The following is a 19,266-nucleotide window of genomic DNA, read 5'->3' on the forward strand; positions in this document are numbered from 1 at the left end:
TCGATGATGAACTGTCACTCACCATTTCACGATGATTCGGGTAGAATGTCTGCTCGATCAAGGGGAAGTTGTCTTTGCCGAGGCGTCGTTGTAGGCCCAGCAGGTGCGCGAAGACCCATGGCTTGTCCTGTAAGGGAGACGTCGATTAATAACGCATTCAGTCAGAATTATTTGTTTCGCGCGGCGGAGACACGCTAGTGCGGCAGAACCGCACGCTTGTCCGGTGAAAAGGGACGCACGTGCGGCGGATGCACGCTAGTGCGGTGAAACTACTTGCGACGAAGACGGACACGCGTCAAGTGGGCATAATTGCTCAAAGAGGAGGTAGTAGTTACTAAGTGATGGTTAGTAGTTGAAAGTACCATAGTAGTTATTAGAAGTAGTAAGTAGTTTTAAGTAGTAATTACTAGTAGTAGCAGTGAGTAGTTTTAAGTAGTAGTTACTACCACTGTTTTCTAATTTTTGCTGACATTTCTGCTGCACACGTCATCTATTGATTTTTATATAAACTGCACCTTGAACCTAAGCACAATAGTGCCATATGCTACTAATTTTCTAAGAATATTCTCTCGTAAGCCTTGTACGTCTCGATGCTTCTAGTAGATAACAAAGTATTTTTAAAGTGACCTACGACCTTCTCTAATTCGGAAGCAATTAAATTGATTCTCTCTGTGACACTGTATTGATCGTTTCTGCGATTATAGTCTATTGAATAAGTGACATTGCTTCTATTTTATAAGTGACTATTATGCCTACTCTATAAGTGATCACTATGTCTGCCCTATCAGTAAAAATACGTCTCTTCTGGCAATGACAATGCCCCTATTCTGTCAATTAATATTTTGTCTACTCTGTAAGTGATAATACTTCTATTCTATAAGTGACTACTGTGTCTGCTCTATAAAAGTCACCACTATGTCTGCTCTATAAGTGACCACTATGTCTGCTCTATAAGTGACTATTATGTCTCCTCAAGTGATGATACTTCTAATCTATAAGTGACCACTATGTCTGCTCTATATGTGACCACTATGTCTGCTCCATAAGTGACTACTACGTCTGCTCTATAAGTGACCATTAATCTACTCTCTCGGTACCAATGCCCTCATTCCTGCAGCATCAACATCAACTCGATCAAAACTCCACGTCATTAATATTCACCTGGAAATTGTAAATAGCAGTAAGATTATTAATGCTCGGCACGCCCCCGTACATCAGGCCAAGCAGAAGATTCTTGTTGTCCTCTCCTGCATCCTTCAAGTTCTGTCGTATCAGGACGAAATCGGGTTTGAACGATCTGCGAACGAATTTCGTGGATCAGTCATCATATTTCACACACTATCTTTAAATATATTATTTATTGATCTATCAGTTAGGTGAACTCATAGGTGAATAATTAGTTGGGTAAATAGGGTTAGAGAAAATAGATTTGATTGGAACAACTACTTGGATTAAATGGATTAGAGACGGTTGGATATTAATTGGAATAGTTAACGGCGACGGAAATAAATGATCTCACCGGATCACTTTGGTCCCGTTGCGATAGACCGCCATGGAGACCACGGTGCCAGCCTCGCTGGCTGTCAACGACAGTTCCCGGAACTCCGCTTGCTCCACGCGGATCTCGTAATCGCCGTGCAGTCTACGGCCACGGAAGTACTTGCTCCAGTCGGTGTTCTGGTCATCGATCACCAACAGAGTGAAACAACGATCTTTGTTGAATGACGGACCCCTCGTCGCCCCGGACACCGCTGCTCCAAGGATTGATGCACCCTGGATCACAAATGATAGTCGTTCCATTATTAATAAATAATTAATACCTTGTCTGCGAGGAATGAGAATTCTCTTAAAATTAAATCCCGATTCTGGTTGTAAGATACAAGTATATTTGCGTTTTTAGAATTTTTATATAACTATAAAATAATTTCTAATTATTCTTAAAAGTAATTTACAATTATTAATTTAATTATTAGTTCCTCTGAATTGAATAGAATTTTCTTAGGAATGCATAAAAATCATTTACTGTCTTCCTTAACATTTTTAATAACTAAAAAGTAGTTACCAATTTCTCTTAAAAATAATTTCCAATTATTAATTCAATTTAATGGTATTTTATCATGGTAGCATAAAAATCCAGAGACCCTTAATTATACTAGTTCGATCTGAATATAGTTTACTGCTTATGCGCGCAGGCATCCGGCAAACAGACGTTCGTGGCGTCGCATAAATTCGCTCCGATAAGCTACAACAATGCTTGCGAATGCGGCACAGCCACCGATCCAATAAAATATATATATCCGTCGTCGAGATCAGCTCGGGTCAGCGAATACAGTATTCCTTTGAGCGTCTCTACCCGGATCGACACCAATGCCCTCGGATTACCGAACACTGAAGCATCCTTTTGCCAGGCGGGGGCGACTTGGCTTCGCTCCATTCAACCAAGATAACGAACCGGACTCGGGTTTGGGGGAGGGGGGTGGCAGCAAGTTCCGTGAAAACGTAATTCTAGTCAAGCACTTTGGCCTAAATCGGGATCTACGAGTTCGGCTCGTTACTTAGCCCGTTACTTGGCTAACAGGACGAGTCGAGGGTATCGTAATCCGTTCTTTGGCTGATGAAGGATTCGCGGGGAGATGTCGTCGAGCAGCAGTGTTGTAAATGGTGGGATAGATTTGATCTGCTATTTTATATCCTTGTGGTATATTTGGTGTAAAGTGTACTTTGATATACTAGTAATATACTTGAGCACAGCTCTCCACTTTTGATACTTTAGAGAGTAATTTTATTTATGGTATACTTGATCGCAGCTCTAGTTTTGATATACTTGTACCCATTTCTGTTTATAGTATACTTGATTGCAACTCTAACTTTAATGTACTTGACCTGAGTTGGACTTATAGTATACTTGATTTTAAGTACACTTGGCATTTACTTGACTCAGTTATACTTATAATATGCTTGATCCAAAATGTGCTTGGAATTTACTTGAATTGAGTTATACTTTCTGTATACTTGATCCTAAGTGTACTTTGCATTAACTTGACCTAAGTTATACTTGTAGTACACTTGATCCAAAGTATACTTAACATTAACTTGAACTCAGTTATACTTGTAATAAACTTGATCCTAATTATACTTGGTATTAACTTGAACTCAGTCATACTTATAGTATACTTGATTTTAAGTGTACTTGGCATTTACTTGACTCACATATACTTATAATATACTTGACACAAAGTGTTCTTGGCATTTACTTGACCTTAGCTATACTTATAATATACTTGAAAGAGCCTTAAAGACTCTTAAAGACCCACAAAATCCCTTCAAGCCACTTAAGGCAGCCTAAAGCTCCCTCAAGACTCTTACACACCTTTAATGACCCTTAGGGTTCCTTAGAGAGCTTTACATATTTTCAAAGGCCCCCTAAGGGTCCTTAAAGACCCTCACAGCCAAATTAAATATGCCTTGAGGGCTCTTATGCCTACTGAAAGACCTCTAAAGCCCCTTAAAGAGCCTTAAGGTCCCTTAAAACCTTTCAGAGGCCCCAAAAGCCATCTGAAAGCCAAGTTAAGTCCCCAAACCCTTCTAAAAGCCAAGTTAAATCCCCAAAGCCTTCTAGAAGCCAAGTTAAGTACCGAAACCATCATGAATCGTTTATCAATCATAGACCTTAGCTTCTGAAAGTATCAAGAGATAATCCAAGTACCTGATCTCGAGCAGCGCCGGTCAAGCTCTGCACCCTCTGTAGCAGGCTCTCCCGGGTCTTGGCCGGCGACGAGGGGGCGCTGGTTGTCCTCGACCCAGGTCTCAGGTTGAGGCTTAGATCACCGCCGACGGGTTGAGGTGGTCCAGGTGGTGGTGCTCCGGGCACCGGTGGCTGGCTAGCAGGTGGCACGGGTGTCGGCTGCGACTGCAACGGCCGTTCCGCCGCGCTTTGATACGATTGGGACGAATCCCTGGCCATGGAGGCCAGCCCGGAATCTGTGCTAGGTTCATCGTCTAGCTCCGAGGTCAAATCCCCTGAGGAGAACCTGGAAGACAAGCTACGATGGTGGTCGTGACAGTGACAATAGGTCGGATCGTCCCGTGGTTGTTCACGCTCGTGTGTCGCGTTACGTGGAGCTGTTTTTTAGTGTCGCCAGGTGGTCCTGGGCGTAAACTGCAACATCGAACAGCCACCGTGCTTGGAGGGGGGGTTGGGGGTTAGGGCGGGTTGGCGTGACGGACGACTTTGATGGTTGATGCGGCTTGCATGCGTGACAGGTGCGATGGCATTCGCGGCGCTGATGAGCACGGATCTCGAAGGTCTTTCTGATGACGGCCGCATCGTGATCACAATGGGCGATGAGGGTCCTAGCGAGACGGCAAGTCCAGCCGGCATACTCTCATCGTCGTTCCTATGTGAGCGATCGAAAATTTATTGTTCGACTGTCAACTGCGACTGACATCTTGCACGTTCACCTCTCTTGACTACTTTGTTTTTCAAGCCTAAAAAATGTCTGTATTGCTCCTAAACGATTCTCAAGGACCAATATTGATGCAAATAGGTTCCAGAAGACTGAATATCACCTTGGAAAAAATTAGAAAAATTTATAGCGCGCGAAAATTGAGAATAGCTGAGGCAGCATCTGTCTAGAGTGACCCTAGTTCACTAATCGAGGGAAAAAATCTTCCATATCGCTTTCAGACTATTCTGCTCGACTAATATTGTTGTTTATAGGTTCCAGGAGATAGAATATAACCTTGGAGAAAATTAAAAAAATTTATAGCACGCGAAAATTGACAATAGCTGAGGCAGCATCTGTCTAGAGTGACCCTAGTTCGCAAACCGAGGATAAAAATCTTCTGGATCTCCTTCAAACTACTCTGCACGACTAATATTGATACAACTTGGTCCCAGTAGTCAGAAAATCACCTTGGAAAAATTAGAAAAATTTACACAGCCAGAAAATTGAGAATATCTGAGGCAGCATCTGTCTAGGCTGTCTTCACTTCAGTCAGGGAAGGAAAAAATCTTCTGAATGGCTTTCAGACGACACTGCATGACTAATATTGATGCAACTAGGTTCCATAAGTCAGAAAACCACCTCGGAAAAAATTAGAAAAATTCATACTGCGAGAAAATTGAGAATAACTAAGGGAGTATCTGCCTAGGGGGTCCCTCCTTCACAAACCGAGAATAAAAATCTTCTGAATCGTTTTCAGACTACTTTGTGCGACTAATATTGATGCAACGAGGTCCCAGAAGACTGAATATCACTTTGGAAAAAATTAGAAAAATTTATGCCGCGAGAAAATTGAGAATAGCTGAGTGGATGTCTGACCAAAATGACTCTTCTTCACTCACTGAGTGTAAAAATCTTCTGTATCTCTTTCAGACTACTCTGCACGACTAATATTGATACAACTAGGTTCCAATAGTCAGAAAATCACCTCGGAAAAAATTAGAAAAATTTTTCCGCCCACTGACAAGTATTGCAAAATGAACTCTGAATGGAATCGACGTACAGTATATGCCAGCTCGAGACTTGCGACACAAATCTTGTATAAACAATCCAAAACGTGGGTATTTTAATGCACCTGACACAAGCACCATTGCGTTACATCATGATCGATTGTCCAACCATAGGCTGTGCGTTGCTGATGATCGTGCTCCGTTCCAGGATCACGTGAATACGAATGATGCGAATGATACGAATATGGAACTGTGCGATCTTCCGCGGGGTCCATCGAGCCTCAGCACACTGTGTACTATTGCGCATGCAAAAGTCAAGTGTAATCCCAGCCGGAGCCCCGTTTCCTTTGGCCAAAATTTAATCCTTTGCTGTTAATAATTTCGAGAAATATTTTGAACACTCAAATAATTAAATTCGACCAATTATATTAATTTCGACCAGCAAAATTTAATACATCTGCAAAGGGTTAATTAAAACCCCCCAAGTGAACTTTAATATTTCTTGAAATTATTTTACACTACGTAGAAATTACAACAGATAACAATTAATATTTTATAAATACTACCACATGTATTTTTATTGTTTAAATAATTCAAGGAAGTAGCCTTGATATCTGAGGACAGCTAAAATGGTAATTTCAGCCATCGGAATCGCGACGCCGGCTGCAAGATCATTGGTCGGCACTCACCTCCGTTTCAGGTAGTTAACATTGGAGGTGAAGGACTGTCGAAAGCTGGAGAATGAAATGTTGCCGGGTGAAGGAGCTGTACCACAGTATTTGGCGCAACCGCCGCGGCCGGTAATCTTGCTGGTTGGCGCAGACTTCGTCCCGCAGACGAGCACCGCCGGCTGCCTCCTCTCTCAGGCGCTGTCCACGAACTTCCCAAGCAACGTTTCGGGGGTTCCGGCACGATCGGGCTGCTCACGGATTCGCCGGTCGCACGGTGATGGTACGTCGGTTGCGACGTCCGCGTTCTTCTTGCCCGGATCCGGAAGAAACTTCAACGTAAGATAATCCGAAAGGAAAGGACGAAATAAGAGAGGTGAGGAAGGAGAAACTAAATAATCCAAGTTGAAATCTGCGAACAGAAATTATTTTCTCCTGTTAACACCTGATTATTAGACACCCTTTATAATTAAGGGATGGCCTAGGGGTGTACTGTAGGGGAATATTAATCTATATAGTGTAACAGGTGTGGTTTTCTAATTTTGTTCGATTCAAGCTCTATGGTCAACTTCGCGATTTTTTTTCAGCGGAAGGGTGAAAGCTTTCGGCGGCAAACTTGGTAGATATCTTTTTCTATGGTTTAAGGATGCCCATGAATTTTTTCAGGAAGTTTGAGTCAAAATTGCGCCAGGTAGGAGCGGTAAAGTTCAAAGATGTCACGCGAGAGTTACTACCCTTAGTGACCTAGTAGATTTTTTGATAAAACGTCGATGTAAAATCACTAGAATTTATCGCCACTTGTCAGAAACCTTGAGTGAACTACTCCAAATTAAATTATGAAAATCCTTAAAATATAAAAAATATATATAATATAATAATTAATTAAAGAAAGTAGCTAATATACAAATCACAAAAATATCAATCGCGTGACACTTTGCCCTCGCGGCCTAAAAAAACTGCCCTAAAATATCACTACAACACCCTTACACCCTTCAAATACCTCCTACGAGATACCCTAAGCTGAATAGACAGAAAGAAATCTTCAAATGTAGGAGCACAGCCCACGCTCCCTAACCCATTGACCACGAACAGCAGTAAACAAGTCTCGTTCTCGCGCTGGGACAAAAGACAAAGCTCGGAACTATCAGCGCCAACATATTTGCGAACACCAAAGAGAGAGAGAGAGAGAGAGAGAGAGAGAGACGATGCGCTTAAAAGATTCATCGGGGTCCCGTTCCTTATGGCATTCTGTAGGGCGCGCCTCCCCGCCGTGCATTCAGCCGATGAAAGAGATAGCAGCAAACATCTTTCAGAAGAGGCGCGAGCACGCGCGCGCGGCGCTTGCCCCGTGATAAAAAAATGTCCCCCTTGTGTTCTTTATGCCAGCAGAGATGAAGACCTCTTCGTCGAAATTTAGCACAGGCGAAACTGGAGCTTGATGACTACGCCTGATCGATACAGGCGGAGGCGCGCGGTGGTTTCTGGCTTGAACTATTCAGCGACGTGTAGAAAAGGAAGAAGTCAGCTTTTTACGTGTTGATAATATATGGGTAAGGCAGTGATGATATAGTGATAAATGTGATGATAATATATTAGTGATATATTGGTAAATATATTGGTATATATATTGATAAATATATTGGTAAGATATTGGTAAATATATTGGTAAATATATTGACAATATATATTGGTAAAATTTTGATAGATATACTGATGATATACTGATAATATATTGGTAGACATAATGACGATATAATAATAATATATTGACAATATATGGATAAATATATGGGCAATATATATTGATAAATATACTGATAATATACTGATAATATGGTGATAATTTATTGGTCAATATATTGATAATATATATTCACCAAGATCCACGGACCTCAGACATCAAAAGCAGCGACGAATATTTATTAAAATCTAGTACTTAACAAATGTAAAAAATATTTCACTTCGACTATCTAAAATCTACTACGTTCTCACTAGTTTTCAGTAAAAATTTTACACCAATAACGACTCAAAATTTATAAAAATTTGTCACTGAATTCTCCAAACTAGACCGCACTATACACATCGTGTCGCTGCGAGCCGAGGAATTTTTCGCGCGGTGTTTTTCCCGGCAGACGTTGACAGCGAACCCAGGGAACAATGATTCCGGAGCCGGCACGATTATCGGATCGCGATAATGAGTCACCGGTTCTCTCTCTCGGCCGGTCCGCGAACCACCACCGGCACAACAGAGATAATTGTTTCCGCGGAACGAGGCCACCGTGTACGTATACCGCGATTTCCGCTTCGATCCACCACCGTCTGTACTGCGATTTCCGCGTCGATTTTTTACGAGCACCTGGTTGATGGATTCTGCCGAACTGTTTTCACCCACGCCACTGCGGACTCAATGATGTCTCTGAAGTTGGTCGTGCTTGATGATCGTCGCAAGTTTGCACAAACTATATTATACATTTTTGTTTTAAGAACTTCGTTGCACGTGGTTGAAAAATCCGTGATGTGTATGGAGTGGAATGAGACGGAGAAAGTAGGGGTGTTTGAGAAAGTTTGCACAAACCATGTCAAAGTCGCTTCAAAAAGTAATAGGTTCAATGACTTCATAACTGGGTAATTAGTTAATTTCTTTTGAAGTTGGACGAGGCTGGAAAGTGTGACAAGTTTGCGCAAACCAAGTTGAGAATGTTTCGAAGAGTTTTGTTGCTCGTGGTCGTGGGGGTGTTGATGTATATGGCGTTGAGAAAGACAGAAAAAATGGGGGAGTTTGCCAAGAGCAATAGAGGATGTCTTCGAGACGTCTTAAGTATGTTTTGAAGATTTTTGGAGGTTGGTTTAAAGATGTCTAATGGATGTCTTGGAAAAATCTAAATGACGTTTTGAAGACCTTTAAGAATATTTTGGAGACGCCTAATGGATGTTTTAAAGGCATCCAAAGAACATCTTGAGACGTCCATAAGACATCCAAGGGACATCTTTAAACGTCCAAAGGACATCCAAAGAATATCTTGAGACGTCCAAAGGATTTCTTTAAACATCCAAAAGACATCCAAAGGACATCTCTAAACAACTAAAAGACATCCAAAGGACATCCTGAGACGTCCAAAAGACATCCAAAAGACATCCAAAAAACATCTTGAGACATCCAAAGGACATCTTTAAACATCCAAAAGACATCCAAAGGACATCCTCAGACATCCAAAGAACATCTTGAGACATCCAAAGGACATCTTCAAGCATCCAAAAAACGTCTACAGAAAATCTTCAAACATCCACCAAAGTCTAAAAGATGTTCCAAAGCCATCCAAAAGACATCACGTCTCCGCACTATCCAGAATCCAACGAACTGCCACACAACACAACCTTCGCAACCGAACCATCCACCATCCCCCAAAAAATCTACCTGCTCAATCTCTCTTGCAATCACAAGAATCCAATGCCGGTAACTTTCGATAACCAGTAAGCCCTCTGTCAAATCGATTGGACACACCCTTCCGAACCTTTTAAATCTGGAGGTCGACCTTCGACGAGCAAAAACCCTAGCGATCGCTTCGCGGTACCACAAAATTCTCCCTTCGCGTTCAATCAATGAAAAAATTGCCGGAGCGAAGCGGAAGGTACGAACAGCGTCCCGTCGATGTCCCTAGGCGGTAGCCACGCTTTTACGCGGCGTTGGTGCACGACTTTGGTAATAATCGATGCCGGCGTAGTCCCTAGGTGTTAGCAAAGGGCAGGCGCATTGACCGGCCGAAGCTGCGCGCAGAGAGCCGTCCTCAGCCCGGCACGGACTCGTGTCTCCTCGCTTCGCGAGCTACCGAACCCCGAAAAAGCCTAATTCCCGAAACAAGCCTAACTAAAACACAATAATCCATCGCCGCGTAGAAGATCAGGGGTTCTCGCAATCACCGTCGAAGAAACGCCGCGTTAGATCGTACCCCGGGGCATCAATCATTCGCTAATGACGAGGAGAGATCCCCGGGGAAAAAGCAGCAGAGGAGGTCGGCCGGGTCACGTGAACGCCGCACGCGAGCCCGCGTGAACAATCGGCGGGTGTACGTGTGTGTGTGTCGGCTAATGCCTGTCGGCATCGATCAAGGAGCCGGGCAGTCCGCTCCCGCGTAAATTCGAACGCGATTCCAGGCCCGAGATAGCGGGGATCGCGAAGGAAAGCTCTGGCCGAGAAGCCGAGAGCGAGACTGCTTAACCTGATTCGATTGAACGCGAGCAGGGGGTCGGTCGAGATCCCGAAGGCTGTTAATGGGTGCACTTCCGGTGGACTTCCTGCCTGGAGAATCCGTCGCGAGACAAGCGAAGGACAGTAGAGAAGGATCGACGACTTTCTGGTGGAATCCGCGTTAAATCACCCCGCGAATCTACGGCCGCACTGTTCTATCAAGAATCTGAGAAATCTTGTGGTACTCACCTGTGTCGCGTGCGTGTACTACCCACTAGTTTGCCGGTGAAGCAGTGAGCCTCGGCCGAGGATCGCGAGGGTGTCACCCGGAGGGTTCGCCGGTCGATATCGCCGCGCAAGCGTTCTCCCTCTCTCGCATCCCCTCCCCTCGCCGGGCGAGGGGCACGACGTCGGAGGGGGTAGCGAGACGAGCGACGAGCCCCAGTGGTTCCAACGATACGGCTGGTTCCCGGCTCTCGCCGTGTTTGTACAGGCTGACGTTCGCTCGATGCGCGTCGAACACGCTCCACCTGGCCGGCCGACTTCAAGATGAAACGTCAGGCTGTACGGCCGTGTAATACGATTGCGTCCGCCAACGAGCCGGCACGCCGGAACCGGCCGGAAGAACCGGGTTGACGAACCCGCCGGCCCTGGACCGGCCGGCTAAACACACCGCCCGGACTCGCTCCGCGGGGTGGCTAAACGGAGTTGCTCGACCGGATAGCAGAACTGGGAGATAGAACTGGGAGGATGAACTTAGGTAGCTACCTAGGCTGAACTAGGTAGCTACCTTGGCCGAACTAGGTAGCTATCTAGTTCGTCTGACAACTGGGTTGTTGGATGTGGGCGTCGATAGGGTGATTTAATAATAGGGTTAGTCAATTTTGTAGCAGAAAGTTGGGTAGACGTATAAGACTGACGTAGTTGGTGGCTGAATAGGGGTGATGAATTGGGTAGCTAAATTGAATAGTAATATTGGGGAACTGAAGGTGAGTTAGTTGTTTGAATCTGAAAGGAAAGATGGTTTGCTGGATAGGGTGGATATACTAGGTAGCTAGACGGGGTAGATAAGTCTGGAGGCTAAATATGGTAGCTAAGTAAGGAAGTTGAATATAATTGGTGAACCAGGTTGCTTAACAGAGTAGTTGAATCATGTAGTAAAACGTAGTAGCTACTCCAAGTAGTTCAATGTAGTTAGATGCTGACTCAAGTAGCTGAACATAGTAGTTAAGTCAAATGACTAAACGTAATGGTTAAGTCAAGTGGCTAAAGATAGTAGTTAAGTCAAGTGCCTAAACATAGTAGTTAAGTCAAGTGGCTAAAGATAGTAGTTAAGTCAAGTGGCTAAAGATAGTGGTTAAGTCAAATAACTAAGCATAGTATTTAAGTCAAGTGATTAACCACAGTAGTTAAGTCAACTAACTGAACATAGTGGCCGAATCAAGTAGCAGAACCAAGTAGATCAACATAGCTGCTAAACCAGGTAGCTGAACATAGTAGCTAAATCAAGTAGCTAAATATAGTTTTAGCTGAGTCAAGTAACTAAATATAATATTAGCAAATCCAAGTGCCTAAAAATAGTTCTCTAAATAAAGTTGCTGAACAAAGTAGCTAAACAAAGTAGCAAAACGGGGTAGCTAAACCTAGTAGCTGAGGCCTCCTATCTGAACACAATAGCTAATCCAGGCAGCTAAATATAGTATCACCTAATCCAGGTTCCTAAAAAAATATACGCCTCAACAAAGTAGCTACACCAAGTAGCTAAACAAAGTAGCAAAACAGAGTAGCTAAACCCAGTATCCAAGACCTCATATCTGAGCACAGTAGCTAACCCAGGTAGCTGAAGCAATTACGCCAGGTAGCTGAAGTATTTACGCCAGGTGGCTAAAAAAGGATCGCGAAACCAGGTAGCCAAACAGGGTAGCTAAACGAAGTAGAGCCACCGTGTGGTTTTTTTTCGTTCGTCGTCCCCAACTAGTCCTGGTTTCGTGGTACGAGTCACAGCCACCAGCCGCGTCGCATGCCTCCACGCTTCCCCGATAGTAATTGCGGGGGCTCGTATTGTTTTTTCACCGGAGCTACCCGGCTCCGCCACTCGAGCAGGTACACTCCAGCGAGCTGCGCATGAAAGAATTAATGCGACGACCCAGATACTAGCGCCGCTCCGCCTCCATCTCCTCCGCCTCCACCACCACCTCCGCGTTGCTCCGCCGAGCTGCTTTCGTGTCTATGGAAATCGTACTTTGAAATCTTTCGGGAGATGGTATCCCCATTGTACGCCCTCTCCGCGGAATCGCGCGCAACGACACGCTGGTGTTGGAAGGGGGTGAGGGTGTTAGGGTGAGGGGGCGAGTAAGGGTGGGCCTCGACGACGGGGGATGAAGTTTTCTTGGTCTTCAGGTCGAAAATCGTAATGAATGGAGGCGGAATATTCTTCTTCTGTTTGGGAGATGTGAAAGATTTTATTATGGTGGGGGTGGGGGAGAAGATTTGTGGGAAATTTGGTGGTATGGATCCAGGGTTTATGGTGGGTGGGTGTAAATGTCAATAGTAGAATTGATTGTATGAATAGTTACACTGGGTTAAATTATGGAAGGTTTAAGTGTGGGCCAAAAATTCGTCGAAATTTGAACTGCGATATCTCCGCGAAAGAAAATCGCACGATGTTCCAGCTGGGCTCATTTTATTGGGCGAAGCTTGTACTTTCACGTACTTCAACCCAATTTTTCTTGTCGGTCCTTTTTATTATAAAACCGAGGCGGAAACTGAAGCTACTTTAATTCCTTCTGAAATTCCTGCACGAATTTAAATGGCTCTGCTAACTTTAATAATTTATCCCCGAAGATCGCGTAACGATTATCTGAAAGAGGATAGTCTACCGTTTAAAACAACCCCGAAAAAGTTGTAGAATTTTTTTCGCCGTTCCACCGTATCTGAAAAACCTTAGAATGTGATGGGATATTGGTGCAAGATGCAGGTGCCAAAATGTTTATATATAAATATGCATACCTGTCATACGGTTCCAAAAATTTAAAGAAATCTGTAAGTAGAAGATGCCTGAGATTATTTCAAGCAACTTTTTCCTTTACAACAATTTTCTACGACGTTTTGTTTACCAGATATTGACGAAAAGCGCTGGCCAATGAGAGGGGAGCTCCGCTAACGCAAGGCAGCCATGCCAGCGAGCGCACCACGCCCACTCCCATTCACTGGCTCGGCCGCCACGCGGCAGCTGATCTCGCCTCTCATTGGCCAGCGTTTTTCATTATTATCTCGTAAACAAAGCGTCGTAGAAAATTTTTGTAAAGGAAAAAGTTGCTTGAAATCATCTCCCAAACCTCTCCTCACTTCCAAATTCCAATCAACTTTTTCAACACCCTGTATATTCCTAAATACACGTGGCTCTAGTTACTCTAGAGAAATTTTTCGTTTAATCCAGGTGTTATAATAACATCACAGGTTGGGAACCGCGGCACGAGACTTCGCCACGGAATAAAATGTCTTTGTTTGAGCGCGGCTTGCCACGCGCAATGGAAATCCGGCTGTGCACAATACGATTAATATATACAGCGATTAACGTTCACCTTTATTCGCGGCGTTGCCGTAGGCGCGATTCCCCCCCCCCCCTTGGTTTTTCTTTCCTGTTCCGCGCTGGGGGTCTCGTTCCGTGTCTCTCTTTCTTGGTTTTCTCTGCCTCGTGGGAAACTGGGTCGCCGCCGACGTGTTTTTTTCTTCCTCGGGGAGAGGAAGATCTCGGCGATGTTACGTAAAGAAAATCTGAATCACTCGACGCGGGACGTGATCAAATACTATCGTAATTTCACGGAACTGCCAATAAACGTGGACGAACAAATTAATTGATTCGCTTTCATTAAGTTCGAGAAGGGAGAAAAACTTTTTGGCGCAACCGTTGCCAAGCCAAGAGTAATTCAATGATAATTCAACAGTAATCAATGACTCAGAAATCAGGAATAATTCAAGAATAATTCAATAGTAATCAATGATTCAGTAATCAGGAATAATTGACGAGTAATTCAATGATAATTCAACAGTAATCAATGACTGAGTAATCAGCCATAATTGACGAATAATTCAAGAATAATTCAATAGTAATCAATGACTCAAAATCAGGAATAATTCAAGAATAATTCACGAATAATTCAACAGTAATCAGTGACTCAGAAATCAGGAATAATTCAAGAGTAATTCAACAGTAATCAATGATTCAGAAATCAGGAATAATTCGAGAACAATTCAGTACCGTCTCAGGAATCTCTAATCTTCTAAAGAACGCGACCCGCCATTACGCGGATATCGCGGAAGCACCGTAATGCAACCGGCGTTTCGATAACTCCCCGCGCAAAGGATCCATCGATGCATCACGATCTTGAATGGGCGTCACACGTCATCCGCGAATGATCCTATAAGCCAAACCCTTGTTGTCTCGACGCGCAACAACGGCATTATCGTCAGCATTGTTAAAGTTAAGAGAGTGAGGCACCTCTCCGCCGCGCGCGACAATACCGCGGCCATCGACGGCCGCCGCAATCTTCTACCAATCAATAACCATTGGAATCGTTTTGTCTCTCGCAATCTCGCAACAGTTGCTAACACGTACACCCGGACACGTGTGCGACGACGGATCCTAATAATCGCGTTTCCCTTTCCTATCGACGTCGTCGTCGACGTTCCGCGGGAAAACGGAAAAAGTCGTCGCCGCCTGGAAAAACCAACTTCGTACAAATGTACGCGACGTTGCCGGCACGGCAAGGCGACGTTGCCGCCACGCGCAAATTGCGGATACGTCGGGTCTAATTGAACTGTCGGTGGCTGTGCTGAGAGCAGTGATGGTTTACGGGCTGAGGGAAATTGGAAGAATATTCCGGCGATTAATTGTTATTCTTTATGTTAAAAAATGTTTTTAGTGTTATATAATAATAGATTTTTTGTTATTAATTATGTTAGAATATTTTGGCATTTATTCGATATTGTTTACGTTAGAATATCGTTTTTGGTATATTAAAATGTTTCGGCGATTAATTGTTATTATTTATATTAGAATATTTTGGCTATTTATTGTTATTACAATATTGGTTAATCAATGTTGTTAGGACAAATATTATATCACGGTCGGACAACAATATATAACATATCTAAATAAAGAAATGAATTTCTAATTTAACCATATATTAATAATCGAATTTTTAAGTATAGTAAAAAGTGTCTACTTTAGCAAAGAGGAATAAAATTGACAATTTTTGCGATATTAACAATTTTTGCAATATTTACAGAATTAAAAATTAATACCTGGCAATTAAAAAAAAATCAAATTTAACATAACAATAGCTTAACAAATTCTTTATTTACTCTCATCAATCAGTCAACTTTTTCTACAAACATTCCAACCCTTTTTACAGGACCTTGATTGTTTTATGGTGTTTCCCAAAAACCATATTCCCAACAGTGTTCGCGAAGCATCCGGAACCAGTCGCAGCCGCCACGTCTAATTGACATAATTCCAGGGCAGCGTAATCGTTACGAACTTCCGCAAGCTTTAAGCCTTAAAGCGGATGACTCGTCTTGCGAGTCGATACGTGTGCACGGGGCACCCTCCTACGCGGAACGATTCCGTCGAAAAACACGAGAGACACCGTGACTTCTCCTCCACCCCTATATAACATCGTATCGAAATCGATAGCTGCGAAAAATCGCGTGGTTTGTATTTTTACGATGCGATTTTTAGAAAATGGTTAATCGTCGTGAATTAAGGTCGTCGTCGTCCAATGGACCGCAAACTTTAAACCGCTCCGAGGGTGCGGTAAAGGGTGCGGGGGTAAACCTTCGAGGCGGTCAAAAATCGATCGTTGTTAAATTATCAGCTAGGGGATGGTATGGACACGTGATCGATATGGTGGTTTCACTTGTGATGCCGTTGAAGTCAATGGGAATCGGTGGTTGCAGTTTTGATGTATGCTAAAGCGCAATATTGTATTACAATGATATGATAATATAATAATATAATGATATTGTATATTGCATAATAATGTGTCAGTATATAAAAGTATGTTAATACAACGATATAATAGTATAATAATATAACAGTATAAGAATATAATAATATAATGGTATAATAATATAACAGTGTAATAGTATATTAATATATTAATATAAGAGTATAATAATATGATAGTATACTAATATAATAATGTAATAGTATATTAATATAATAATATAATAATGCAATAGTATATTAATATAGTAATATAATAATGCAATAATATATTAATATAGTAATATAACAGTATAAGAATATAATAGTATAATGGTATAATAATATAACAGTGTAATAGTATATTCAAATCTCAACCTAAAAAATTTCAAAAATACTTTACTCATGAAAATAAAATATAATAAATATCATCAGACCTCCGACATACTGTGAACAATAGCCTGTAATTAAATCTCGCTAGAATTTAGCTAAAAAAATTCTGTTTCCATTTACCGTCGCGTCGATAAGCGCGAGCACTGCGCGACCATTGATCCCATTGCACAGTGCTGGCTCCACGCGGCGTTCTCTTAAAGCAACGTCGTGGATCGCAGTTGGCGGAGACTTGAATGCGTGGTGGATCGATATACATCGTTGGGGAAAAGGGAATGGCCGCCGCCGAGCCACGGATCTCTATCCCCACCAAAAAGTCCGAACACCTGAGCGTCCCTGCGGGGCAGCACAGAAGGAACAGTCATTATTGCGGCGGTATAACACTCGCCTCGAGTTCACGGCGACGAAACGAGCACGAACGCGATCCGCGGTGGTTTTGTCGCGGAGACCGTAGCGGCGTTTAGATCGCTGGAACGAAGAGACACCGGGCGCGGCGCGCACACACACTTCGCGTGTCCCCGACGTGCTTGTCAAAGGTGAAGAGAAGCCGCGTGTGGCCCGTCGTCGCGATAGAAAACACCGACCGCGCGCGCGCGCCGCGATATAAAACGCGTGGTTCGATACGATGCGACCGTTCTCGTTCAATCACGAAAATGTGACGTGAGGACCGGACAGAGAAAGTAGTTGTCCCGGGAAGAGTAACCGCGTCGCCGAAAAGAGCCAGTCGGTGATCGCAACAGTGTGTTCGCGCGATTAACACGCCGAAAAATGACAGTGGTAACCAGCGATGTTCAAGCGTGCGCCAGCAGGATTGTGTCGGTACTGTGCCTGGCCCTGGTGGCGCTCCGTGTCGGCGAGGTAAGTCCGTCACTGTCCAGGAGGTTCTGCGTTGCCGTGCACCGCTACGCGAGGACACGCTCCAAGGCGAGAGCCGAGCAGGAACCGTGGATACGTGCACGCCGGGATACAATGCTCGGGGATCGTATTGTCACGCCGCGAAGATATCGTTTTAACGTGGTTCGATGTTAAGGCTCTGCTCATTTTCAACTTTGACCTGTGCTGGAGGAGCTTGGAGTTGGTCGTATGGTCGAGGAGATATTTTTCGGGCCAGTTGTAAGCTTGAAGAGAGGCAATATTGTTGCTCTTCACACAAAGTTGCTCTTTGGATTTTGGTAATTTCCAAAATTTTAGTGGACGTTGTTCAGTCATTGTTTTCTCAGTCGAGGTAGTAATGATTATTTAATGATTTTTTAATTGATTTATTAATGATGACATAGAGATATTTTGCTAAATTGTTCGTAGGGAGAACATTGTTGCTATTGATACAAAGTTGCAATATTAATTTTGGTAATTTCCAAAATTTTAGTGGACATTGTTCAGTCATTATTTCATCGGTCTGGGAAGTCATGATTTTGTCCCAGAGATATTTTGTTGAATAGTTCGTAGGATGAGCATTGTTGCTATTAACACAGAGTTGAAATATCTACTTTGATAATTCCCAAAATTCCGGTGTACCTTGTGCAGTCATTGTTTCATTAGTCTAGGCAGTAATGATTTTGTCATCGAGATATTTTGTTGAACAGTTCGTAGAGAGCACATTGTTGCTATTAATACAAAGTTGCAATATCTATTCTGTAAATTTCCAAAATTCTAGTATAGCTTGTTCAGTCATTGTTTCATTAGTCTAGGCAGTAATGATTTTGTCATCGAGATATTTTGTTGAATTGTTCGTAGAGAACACATTGTTGCTGTTGATACAAAGTTGCAATATCTACTTTGTTAATTCCCAAAATTACAGTGTACCTTGCTCATCCATTATCTAATCAGTCTTGGCAAAGATAATATTGTTAATCCGATGTTTCATCGAATCATGCGTATACAGAACATTGTTGCTATATTCATAAAGTTGCAATATCTACATAATTGATTTCCCTCGGGCTATTAGATTTGATTTGGCTATTATTCAGTCAGTTTGGACAGAGATAATTACTGACACATGTTAATAAATCATCGAGATAATATTAAGCACTGTTATCAACACAAAGTTGCAATATCTACATTGTTAAATTCTCAAAGACTATGAAATTATATTCAGCCATTAATGAGTCAGTCTGAATAGAAATAATTAGAATAGAATGAAGCACAGAGTTGCAATATCTACATTGTCAATTTCTCGAAGACTATTAGATTTAATTACCGAAGCATCTTACTAAATCATATTAATATTTAGCGCTATCGTCGTGTTCACAAAGTTGCAATATCTACATTGTTAATTTCTCAAAGACTACTAGATTTTATTTAGCCATTATTAAGTCAATCTGAACAGAGATAATTACTGACACACCTTACTAAATCATTCAGAGAATATTGAGCACAAAGTTGCAATATCTACATTGTTACTTTCTCAAAGACTATGAAATTATATTCAGCCATTAATCAGTCAGTCTGAATAGAAATAATTACTGACACGTCTTACTAGATATAGTAAAGATTAAAAAGTAGCTACAACGTTGATGATACAATGTTGATTCGCGCGTGACGTAGATTGATCCTTGAGCAGCGTTGATTTTGTAATGTA

The 19,266-nt window shown here is 42.7% G+C and overlaps 2 protein-coding genes across 4 annotated transcripts in view; one reads left to right on the top strand and one right to left on the bottom strand.

The window, feature by feature from the left end:
- Window positions 1-16,937, bottom strand: part of Syn (synapsin) — a 75,023-nt gene extending 58,086 nt beyond the window's left edge. The window contains exons 1-6 of one of the 3 annotated variants that reach the window (XM_078194678.1): window positions 16,812-16,937; window positions 6,145-6,535; window positions 3,707-4,031; window positions 1,520-1,773; window positions 1,162-1,297; window positions 23-127 (exon numbers count right to left, since the gene is read on the bottom strand). In XM_078194678.1, the coding sequence (XP_078050804.1) occupies window positions 23-127; window positions 1,162-1,297; window positions 1,520-1,773; window positions 3,707-3,964 (753 nt within the window). In that variant the 5' untranslated portion in view covers window positions 3,965-4,031; window positions 6,145-6,535; window positions 16,812-16,937. Of the gene's footprint in view, window positions 1-22; window positions 128-1,161; window positions 1,298-1,519; window positions 1,774-3,706; window positions 4,044-6,144; window positions 6,536-10,558; window positions 10,595-16,811 lie in introns of those variants that run through there. The other 2 variants (XM_078194677.1, XM_078194679.1) reach the window with 2 other exon arrangements.
- A 145-nt stretch (window positions 16,938-17,082) lies between these two features.
- LOC144477187 (uncharacterized) overlaps window positions 17,083-19,266 on the top strand; it is a 47,396-nt gene continuing 45,212 nt past the window's right edge. The window contains exon 1 of the mRNA XM_078194680.1: window positions 17,083-17,546. Coding sequence (XP_078050806.1) covers window positions 17,457-17,546 — 90 coding nt within the window. The 5' untranslated portion in view covers window positions 17,083-17,456. The remainder of the gene's footprint in view (window positions 17,547-19,266) is intronic.

The sequence above is a fragment of the Augochlora pura genome, chromosome 11 (genome assembly GCF_028453695.1).
Source record: "Augochlora pura isolate Apur16 chromosome 11, APUR_v2.2.1, whole genome shotgun sequence".
Lineage (NCBI taxonomy): Eukaryota > Metazoa > Arthropoda > Insecta > Hymenoptera > Halictidae > Augochlora > Augochlora pura.